Source organism: Gallinula chloropus (assembly GCF_964237585.1).
Source record: "Gallinula chloropus genome assembly, chromosome: 1".
Classification (NCBI taxonomy): domain Eukaryota; kingdom Metazoa; phylum Chordata; class Aves; order Gruiformes; family Rallidae; genus Gallinula; species Gallinula chloropus.
Window position 1 is genome coordinate 24545037 of NC_140085.1, and position 11270 is coordinate 24556306.

At 37.1% G+C, this 11270-nt stretch overlaps 1 protein-coding gene across 1 annotated transcript in view; it reads right to left on the reverse strand.

Moving 5' to 3' along the window:
- PARPBP (PARP1 binding protein) overlaps positions 1 to 11010 on the reverse strand; it is a gene marked incomplete at both ends in the record, with an annotated part of 48899 nt that extends 37889 nt beyond the window's left edge. The window contains 3 exons of the mRNA XM_084261122.1: positions 1155 to 1262; positions 2936 to 3166; positions 10861 to 11010. Of these exons, the coding sequence (XP_084117248.1) occupies positions 1155 to 1262; positions 2936 to 3166; positions 10861 to 11010 (489 nt within the window). The remainder of the gene's footprint in view (positions 1 to 1154; positions 1263 to 2935; positions 3167 to 10860) is intronic.
- Positions 11011 to 11270: the final 260 nt, after the last annotated feature.

Sequence of the window (11270 nt, forward strand, 5' to 3'; positions counted from 1 at the left end):
ACTGGCTATCAGTTTCTACTTAGAAACCTCTTTGGGTATTCCTTTTCCATCCCAAGGCAAAAAACTAGCAGCATTAAACCACATAAGAATTTTTCATTAACTTTAAAAATGCTAAGATTTTAAAGAACTCTCCACCCCCTCACCAAATTCACTGATGCCTTGGCTCCCAGAGGATTTCAATCACAGACACTCCACTGAGTTTGGAAATAAGTTGTGACCCACTTTTACCCACTTAACCAAAACATAATATTGTAATTGCTTATACTGTAGCACTCTTCTGGACCCTATAAGAAAAACAGTCCCTGCACTGAAGAATTTATAGTTTTGCCACAAGCAAAGAAAACAAAAGACAAAAGCCATTAACAAAAGGAAAGATAATGAGAAAACCTCTATTTGTTATGGAGTTTCTTCTTTTTCAACAGGTTGTATATAACAAAAGTGTTGGCAGTAATGCAAATGTTATGTCTGAAAAAATAGATTTAAGAGAAGGAAAAAAGAGGAAGAAATACTTTTACTGTATGAGTCAGAGCAGTAAGAAAGCCATTATGTTACTGGTTGAAGTGCCATTTAGGGGAGAACCTTAGATCATAAAAAATGTTTTCTTGTTCAGAAATATATTGGGTTGTACCCAAATATTGACCTGAAATTGCCACTTACCATGAGAAAAGGAAGTTTGGAAATGACTACAGCTCCAGCATTTTAAACACTGTCATATAGTATTCTGACATTCTTGGTTTAGGGTTTGAAAGGGCAAGAGAAAAGCATCAGTATTCCCAGAAATTCCTCAGATCTTCTACTGGAACAGACACACCTTGTTTGCTTTTCTACAGATACCACTACAATAGCTACTGAAATTTCTTCCATATATATGTGAGTAAAAGCTAACTAAATGAAATGAAAGTTTACCTCACCTATCACTTCACTGTGAAGCACTAGGAAAATCATCTAACTCAGTCAAGATAACATTTAAGTGATGGGGCACTTGTAGAATAACTTATTCCTTGGTGTTTCAAGGCAGTTTAAGTCTACATCAAGTGCCAGCCACTGTCTTCCAGAATATGTTCCTGTACCAATAACTGGAAAAAGAAACTGTTACATTTCATCTTAAGTTTTCAAGATATATAGAACATTACAAAGAAAACAGAAATGATTACCTTCACATTCACCTGGCCCGGTTTGTTGACTCGTGTAGGAGTAGAAAGAAGAGAATCATTATTTTCTTGTGCATTCATTATGCCAGAAATAAATTCCAACAGTTGAACCTTTAATAAAAAGATTAGAACAAACTTAAATATGAAGAGGACCTAAAAGCAAAAGTAGCATTAAAAACTGGTGAAATTATGTTTCTGACAGTTTACTAGTATTTTGAGGTTAGAGCAGCCTTTACAACCTAGTTTTGGTTTTAGTCTTTAAAATTACAACTGTTAGTAGAGAAATGAGGTGTAAGAGTCAAATTAACACTCTCAAAGAGTTTAGTTCACTTGCACTAAAAGCAGCTGCCTATATTTTGGAAAACATTTAGTATATTATATCATTTTTAGGAATAGCTTGTTAACTCACTCAAATTCTCCATCTTCCCCATGAAAACATGGGGAAAGGAAAAAAGGAAAACCAACAGAAATTCGTAGTTTTCATCCCTTTCTTGAACTTGAGTTCTCCTTATAATCTCTTCTGCACCTAATAATCACATGAATGGTTGACTACAGGTTCTCTGAACCTTTAGGAATGTAGGCAAGTTGGTTAGAAGAATATTTGTCATAGAATCATACAATAACTTAGGTTAAAAAAGCACCTATAAAGATCATCTAGCACAAACCCATGCTTTAAGCAGGAGCGGTTTGCCCAGTGACATGTTAAGCCAAGTTTCTAATATCTGTGAAGATGAGATTCTACATCCCCTCTGGCAACCTTTTACAATATTTGATCACTTTTTTTAATGGAAAAGGTTTTTATTCTTACTAGGTTTGGAAGGCAAACAGTTTTAATCAGGCTGTAACCAGGAATTTATGGTATGTTCATTATACCAGTTCAATTAATGTTCAGTTACTGATATAGCTTCCCTCATTAAAATGACAATCTAGTTAAACATACATGAAATTCAGAAGATGAAATAAACAGGAATTTGTTTAAGCCTGCAATGCTGATGCAGAGCGCAGTAAAAGGAGACAGTTAACTACTCCAGCATCTAATGAAAATTAGAGAAGCATGCTTCTAAATCCAACATTGTTTATTTTCTTCATTATCAGAATACTTACTCTTTTGAACTTCCTATGCTGTAGAGAGCATAAAATCAAATAAAAGCATGTGGAATGCTTGTCTTTCAGGCTTATCTTAATTGTTAATTATGTATGTTTTTTACCCAATAACATAGAGATTAATCAAATTAACTTTTCACAGACTTCCATACTCTAAGAGTGGAATACACACTAGAACTTCTCTAGTTTACAGCATGACCTCACATGTAGTATCATAAGAACATCTGAGCTGCAATACCAAGTTGAGTGGCTGAAATGGACCTTCATCTAGTTTCTGGTAGTCTAACATAAAACTGCATGTAGTATAGCGAAATTTTTGCTTTTAACAGCATAACATAATAACCATTAAAAATATGCAACATCCAACCAAAATTCCATGATGTGTTAATCACTAAGCTTTGTTTCAGTCTTATCATATCAATACAATTAACTTTTCAGTTCTGTTTCTGGCAAAGAGTGGTATATGCCTAGAAGAGCTGTGGGATCCACCCATCCAGCAAGACAACAGGAAGAAATATTTTTGAGTGAATTTAACATCCCTTTAAAAGATTTGTTAATTTAAACTCATGTGCTTTCCCAGAAGATGATCAATTCAGAGACCCCATGTATATTTGGAAGTGTCATAAATCCATAACTGGAATAAAAAAATATGTCAGAGATGAAACAAACAAAATACTTACAGGGGCTATGCTTTCATCTTCAGAAAGAAGTCCAAGACTATTGCACTTCTGACATATATCTATTAGATCCAACATATTATTTCTTGTTAAGAAAGCTTCATAGGCATTTTTTAGGTCAGCATAATTTTCCGGTTCTTTCATGTTTTCATATGATAATCCCAGTTTGTCATGTAAAAAATACTGCCAAGTTTCCAATACATCACTCAGTAATACTGTGAAGTCTCCATGGTGCTAATAGAACATAAAAAACCAAAAATGTTATGTTTTATATTCAGCATAGCTTCAAAAATAAAGCAAGATGCTTATATATATGTTTTTAATAAACCCATTATAGTTTAAATATTTAAGTTTATAACAAAGTCTTATAGTTTAAATTCTTCCTGTGCTTTGGCTTTATGTTGAGTTTCCTTATATATAGCATTTGATCCTGATCATTAAAATACCAGGTATGTATATTGAACTTTACTCATAAGAAGAGATACTGGCTTTCACAGAACTAATGCTTACATAAAGATATTTAACTGCAGAAACAGTTTTCAGCGTGACAGATGTTTACATCCAAAAGGCATTAAATAAAGCTCTAGTACAGTACTTCAAGCCGTAACCAGGGAAAACATCACAGAATCACAAGGCTGGAAGAGACCTTTGAAGATCATCAAGTCCAACCATTCCCATCCTATGCTAAACCATAACCCTAAGTACCTCATCTACCCTTTTTTTGAACACATCCAGGGAAGGTGACTCAACCACCTCCCTGGGCAGCCTGTTCCAGGCCCTGACAACTCTTTCAGTATAAAATTTTTTTCTAATATCCAATCTAAACCTGCCCTGGCACAGCTTCATGCCATTTCCCCTTGTCCTATCTCCTGTCACCTGGCTGAATGACCATCACCGACCTCTCTACAACCTCCCTTCAGGTAGTTGTAGGTGGTGATAAGGTCTCCCCTCAGCCTCCTCTTCTCCAGGCTAAACATCCCCAGCTCCCTCAGCCATTCCTCGTATGATTTGCCCTCCAGCCCCTTCCCCAGCCTGGTTGCCCTTCTCTGCGCTTGCTCGAGGACCTCAGTGTCCTTCCTATGGTGGGGAGCCCAGAACTGCACACAGTACTCAAGGTGTGGCCTCACCAATGCTGAGTACAGGGGCACAATTACCTACTGGCCACACTGTTTTTGATACAAGCCAAGATGCCATTGGCCTTCTTGGCTGCCCAGGCACACTCACTGCTGGCTCATATTCAGCCTGCAGTCAACCAACACCCCATATTGCATACTTTAGCAAAATATTGATAGTTTTGTTACATACACCCAACAAATACATTAAGGCAATGCACACCTACCAGTTGCTGTCAGTTATGGTACTAATAACAACACTGTCTAGGCTGCAATCTTATGCCCAGCTTCTGGCTCACTCTCCCCATCAAACCTACATTACATTCCACATGCCCCTCTGCCCTCTCACCAACTTCCAAAAATGAAAGAGAATTACAGCTTGTCAGAAAATTAGTAGAATTAATAAACATTAACATAGTTAATGTAGAAGAGCAGATAAAGTGGATTCCAACAAACACCTGAGTATCAAAATAACTAACAGCACTTTGCCAGCACCTGAAGAACCTTTTCCTATTATAGGCAAAAAACCCTCAAATTTACCATAAAGTCACTTAAAAGGTCTGTATCACAGCAAGCAGCCCCCTTCTTTCTGAGAATAGTGGCTGTTGACATTTGATGGACAGAAGCAGAAAATGTATCAACAGGAATAACTATAATTATGAGAAGCAGCTAAGGGATCTGCAGAAGAGGCACCTGTGGGGAGACCTTCCCATTCATGAGGATGTTGTAGTGAGGTGGGTGTTGGTCTCTTCTCTCAAATAAATAGCAAAAGGACATGAGGAAATGGCCTCAAGTTGAGTAAGGGGAGGATATTAGGAAGATTCTTCACTGAAAGAGCAATACAGCATTGGAAGAGGCTGCCTATAGAGTTGGTGGAGTCACCATCCCTGGAGGTGTTAAAAAAACATGTATATTTGGTACTTTTGGACATGGTTTAATGTATGTGATGGTGTTGGGTTGATGGTTGGAATTGATGACCTTAGAGGTCTTTTCCAACCTTAAATATTTAATAAAATAATTTTTAATTTACACAGTAGCTGATTGATATACATTGTTTGGAAAAAAATATAAAGTGGGGACATCTGCTATTGCTACATTTTTATGTAGGGGTGTATTAAGTAATCATGCCTATGCACTTCTTAGAGGAATGATCACCTAATTGTAAAGCAAAAAGCTCAGTTTTGTTGTACAGTTCTACACTAAGGGGGGGGGGGGGCGGGGAAAGAATAATTTTTTCTTAAAAAGTTCTCTCTACATCAGAGAACAGAAGAGAAGGAAAGAAACTTTTGGGGACCCTCTGGAGACAGCAGGGCATGTGTCCCATGACCAGGTGAAAGGTGTGGCTATGCAATGAGGTAACGCTGTAAAAAGGCAAGACCAACACAGGGAGGAACATTCCCCCACTGGACTGGGACACTGCAGATCTATGGTGGTAGCTATCGCACTCTCCTGCTTTTTCACTCTTTTCTCTTTCCTCTCCCCTTCTCTTACACGCTTGTTGTGGGCCAAATAAAGTGACTTGACAATTGACTCCATTTCAAGTCTTTCTGTTCCCAAGAACTGCAAAGACCTGGTCATGATAAAACACCAATTGGACTTCACTCAGGGGTTAAACCCAGCTGCCCACAACCACGCAGAGCAATCTGGGTTGAACACAAGGGGTTTTTAACCTCTGCCAAATGAGTCTTTCTGGTTGTGGACTGTGACAACATATTACCAGAATATTAGTGGCATTCATGTTTTCAGAAAAGCACTTGTTTTCCATTTTAGACCCTCAAAAATTTAATCATATGTTCATATTATAACCCAATTTAAACAGATCAAAACAGCAGTAGGTTGGAGGAAAAACCCAACTTTTTCTGAAACAAAATCCTCCAGGAGTACCAAATTAAAGTATAACTTCAGTATGGTATCTAATAAATCAAAACCTTTCCTCAACAGACCAAGGACCTGCAGAGATTAGCAAAGTTTACATTAGCGCTGCAAAAATATTTTAAATCCAAATAAAATTGCACTCCAGATATTAATCTTCATGATCAGGTGACAGTCTATTTTTGAAGTCTCTAGTTTTAAAAATAATTTAAAAGAGAATGTTGTGTTTTGCAGTAAGTATATGCTAACTAGCTAAGAGTTTATGAAGGTTAAAAAGTTTCATACTTTCACTCCATGACAGACATTGTTATTCCTTGGACTGATTTCAACATATCCAGTAGCAAGATTTCATGCCTAAAGACACCATTTTTTAGTGTTTTGTAAGTAATGCAAGCTTTCTAGGGCTAACTATGTAGCAGAGCAGCTTCTATTTTGACAGAAAATTGCTTCTAAAAACCAGCAAGTGATGCATATTTCCACAATATCCTCTCTCCTGTCTTCCCCAAACAAACAGTCACTAAACATTTTTGGAATATGTGTGTTCAAGACTCCTATGCTTAACAACCATCCAGGTGTTGTCACCAGTTCTATTATTTTCAGGCATTCTCCTAGACTGCTTGACAACAGTATTGCATTGTTGGGCAATTCTGCAATCTGGTTACCTCTGGTCCTACTGTGCCTTAGTTGCTCATATATGCTCCTGTACAAGGGAAAAGTTCCTAAACTGTGGTATGGCAAAGCACATCAAGCAGTATAAAGTAGTATTTTGAGTAAATTTCCCATTCCAGTGAAGGTTGACAGTGCTGTGCAGAAGTTTCAAAACAGGTTCACATAAGCACAAGTGTAGAGATCCACGCATCTGATAGCTGATACATGGCAATCTGCCAGTGAACTTACAAACCAATATCCCAAGCTTAGAGAAATGCCAGTATATCTTGCACGGGTAATGGTTTGCAACTGAACACAAAATCCACACACCACATTCTTGCTTCCCTCTCCACTGCCTCAAAACAGAAACGTGTAATACTACAGAGAAGGGGAGGTGGAAGGGAGAAGAGAAAGTCCTATTGATTAGTTAGGGAGATGCCTCAAGATTTAAGTAGCTGGCATTTAAACACAATAAAACAACTCTGGCTGTTAAGCAACACAAAAATACAAGAAACAATAACTACTTATGATTTGCTTACACAAGGTATAGGAGAGCAGTAGCTCAGTCTCAGTCTCATTTGCTTTTGAAAAAAAAATCAAGGAAATATGCATTACATCAACATTTTTCTACAAAATTTCAACTCTTCTAAAAAAGAACCTGAACCTTGTAGAGTAGGGTATTCAGCACTAGCTGAATCATCTGGAGTTCTGTGTACAGTGCTGGGATCCTCAATATGATGGTGACACACTGACATACAGACTCTCCAACAAAGATCTGTGAGTCGTCCACAAAGATGATAAAGGGACAGGAGCATCTCACATACAAGGAAAGGCCAAGAGAGCTGGGGCTGGTTAGGCTGAAGAAAAGAATGCTCAGGCAGGATCTCATCAACATATATACATTTCTGAAAGAGTGCAAAGAGGATGGAGCAAGGCTCTTCAAAGTGCCAGTGACAGGACCAGAGGCAATGGGGGACAAACTGAAAGAAACACAGAGGGTTCCCCCTGAACATCAGAAAACACGTTTTTCACTGTGAGGGCATTAAGCACTGGCAGAGGTTGCTCAGGGAGGTTATGGAGTCTCCATCCCTGGAGACATCTGAAAGCCACCTGGACATGGTCCTGAGCAACTGGCACCAGACAGCCCTGCTTGAGTAGGGGGTTTGGACAAGATGATCTCCAGAGGACCCTTCCAACCTCAATAATTGATTCTGTGTAAAACTACTTAAGAACAGCCAAGACAATGTCTCTTGGTATCATCATTACAAGCAACATACCATATAAAATTGCTACAGTGTCTCATTACTAAAAGGGAGACAGATAAAACAGTTTAAGGAAGCAATTCTGTAAAACAACCTTTTCTTTATTTGCCACCATGGAAATAAGACGATTTGGGAAAAGATTTCAAGTAATACTGGATATTGAAGAGAATATTCTTCAATCAGCACAAAAAATATATTTATGAAAGCACAAGTTCAAACTACACCATACACCAAAACTGACTGCATCCAAAATCAGAAAGAGACAAACACCTAAAAGAAAAAAATATATTTCTCAAAATCCACAGTTAGGCACTTTTTCTTCAAGCCTCACACTCCCAGAGCTAGAAGTAAAATTTGCAAAGCATTTTAGACAAATCTGGGGATTTAAATTCACAGACTGAGGAAAAACAATTACTTTAGATTATGTCTCTACTACCTAAACCAGCATTGTCTGAAAGTGACAAGTTACTCATTTGTCCTAATAACCTATCTTTTACCTTTCCTCATCCACAGGTGCATACATAGTCAACTTAAAACAATTACTTTCAATTGAATTTCAACTTGAAAGTTGTTATTTGAACTTTGAACATGAAGAAAGGTTCTCCTTCTTGAAAGCTTTCATAGATTTTAAATCTATACTAATCAGTCTGGGTAAGAGGCATTTCACCACAGATCCTATGGCACTTGTCATTACACCATATGGCTACAACAAAATATTTTCAGAGGCATTCAAGGCATGATTACTTTTTTCCTTTCTTGCCTGTGACATGATTAATGTTTATCACAGTTTGCTATTGGTGAAATCTAAGACTAATAAATTATGAGACATTTAAACTTTTCCAAAATTGTCCAACAAGCTTTGCTATTTTTTTATTGCTAGTTAGCAATAGTTAAAACACTAAATTTGTCCCGATTCCTAAGAAAACAGGCTTTTGTTCTATTTTTCTTCATCTCAGCCACTAGCTTGTTAGCACAGTTATTTTTCTTGCACTAATTGACTTTACCATAAGAGACTTCTATTCTACAGGTGTTAAGTTAGCAATATGAAATGACTGTACTTAAATTGAACACTTAACAAGGGGCATGCCTACAACTTTAATACTCTGCATCTTAATTTGAAGCTTCAGCAATGAACAAAATAAACCAGCCTTATTTTACTCTAACACTCTAAACATCAAAATAGACATCTAACTGAAGAAATTTAACTTCAGAGGCAGTATATGAAAATGCAAATTACTTTTAGTCCACACATACAAGACAAGGTTTACGCATAGTGCTTATTTGTCTCTAGCATAATCAGAAAAAACAAATTACGTTTTGAGCACTTGACCTTTCATCAAGCTTGAAGAAAAAGCAGTATATTCAAAAATAAATTAGTTGAAATAATTGCTTTAATTTTTTGTTAGATCATCTCTGAAAGAAAAGATTCTTTTAGAGGAAAGAGATATTTGCTAAAAAAAAAAAAGGAGAAAGTGAAATAAACTAGGGAAAGGAAGGAGCTTGTTATTTTTATCATATCTGTAATTTTTGGCATCCAACAGAATAACACAATTTAGTTCCCAGAGTTGGATTTGTGAAATGTTTGTAGTTCTCCCTTGAGAATCACAACAAACTGATTGCCTCCCCAGGTAGTTATCTACTATTGTCCCTCATCTGTTCTCTTGAGTTCATTATGATACCCCGTAATTTTCTAGTTTTAGCTGCACAGACAATGTGAGGACACTGTGATTCCTAGCTGAAATACATTACATTCTACAAAGTACAACTGTAGAACTTTGGCATTTTAATACTTCTGCTGTAAAGTTTATTACAGTGGGGATGAATCGGCCAGTTTTCTACTTAATGTTTAGAAAGGAGATACCCCTGATCAGCCCATTTTAGACTACAAACCTTTTTCTGGTGATGAATTCAGTTAGGTTAAGAGTGGTTCTGGAAATATTTCCTCCAAGATATAAGCTTCATCCAGTATAAGTGGTATTTATTTTTTTTTAATAATACATTGCAACTAGGAGTGTACAAACTGTAGGGGACTTTCTGTTGATTTGGGGGGGGGGTGTTGTTGGGTTTGTTTTGGTGTGGTTTTGTTGTTCGTGCTGTGTTTGTTTTTTTCTGGGGTTTGGTTGGGGTTTTTTTTTAAAACCAAAGACTTGTACTATATGTTTCATTTACTACATAACATTTGGGTAAGTCTTCCAATGATAATAATTTGTTTCCGTTAATAATTGAGCTTATTGAACCAAAGAGTTATCTTTAGATTATCAAAGTGACCATTGCAGTCATTCTCATTAGATGAGACATATGCAAAAGCCTGACTGCATGTTGCAACAAGTTTTGGTATGTTTCAGATGACAAGTGACAAGCCTCACTGCTTCTTACAGAGGATCTCTAGCTGTAGCTCCTATTCGTCCTTTGACAGACATCTCACACATGCAGAGGAGGCTGTATATCTGGTACTGGGTCCATGCACACAACTTACAGGTTTTTGTGAGGAGCCTCAGGAAGAACAGCAGCCAAGAATAGACTACTGCAATCACAACTCACACAGCCTATACCAATGGGGTTTATAATCACAGTATTCTCACTTCATTCTTCCCAAATGCTTTCAAAACACTCAGAAAAAAGACATTCTTAATGCTTAGTTCTCCCACCCTGATCTACAGCACAGAAGAAACACTTGATAGAAATAAAGGGGTTACATGATTAGGAAAAATAGAGTAGAACTTAATATACACTTAAAACACTTCCATCCTCCCATCTCTTGCAATCCTGTTTCTAAGCAATGAATCAATGTGCCTAGTCGTATGAATTTTAGTGCCTTGGTACATTTGACTCTAGATTTTTAAAAAATATGAACATTATACTACGAAAATACTGCTAATTGCATAGCAGAATGTAGAATTGCTATACAAATACAGCACTTCATAAAATTATGAACAAAACAGCCATTTCAAGTACACACCCAGGCAAAAAGTCCAGTAAGTGAACCATGCTTAAGATATACTGAGTACCAAGAATGTACTGAAAGAATGCTAACCTGTTTATTGACTTCAGCCATTGACAGTTGTAATGCCATCAGCATGCAGTCTGCTCCACATACAGTAGTCCTTTCAGATTCTGAAAATAAAGGCCATTGTCTTCTGAAACACTTGATCAAGTTTAACATTTTCTCCTGGAAAGCAATCATTGTCTGGAGCAGAAGATAGAAATAAGAAAGAGAAATTAATTTAACTATGCAAGAGGCCTATGCACATCTTCACTTTCCAATAAACTGTGCAAATCCTGTAGTATCTTCTTGCAGATCAGTTTTCTAGAATAAAATCTTCCTACTAAACTAAAAGTCTAGTGAGACTTGCCTTCATATGACCAGAGAACTGAAAAAGAGAGATTAAAAGCCCTTCTGCATGACAGGTCTTCACAGACCCCCCTTACTCTCTTTGTACATTA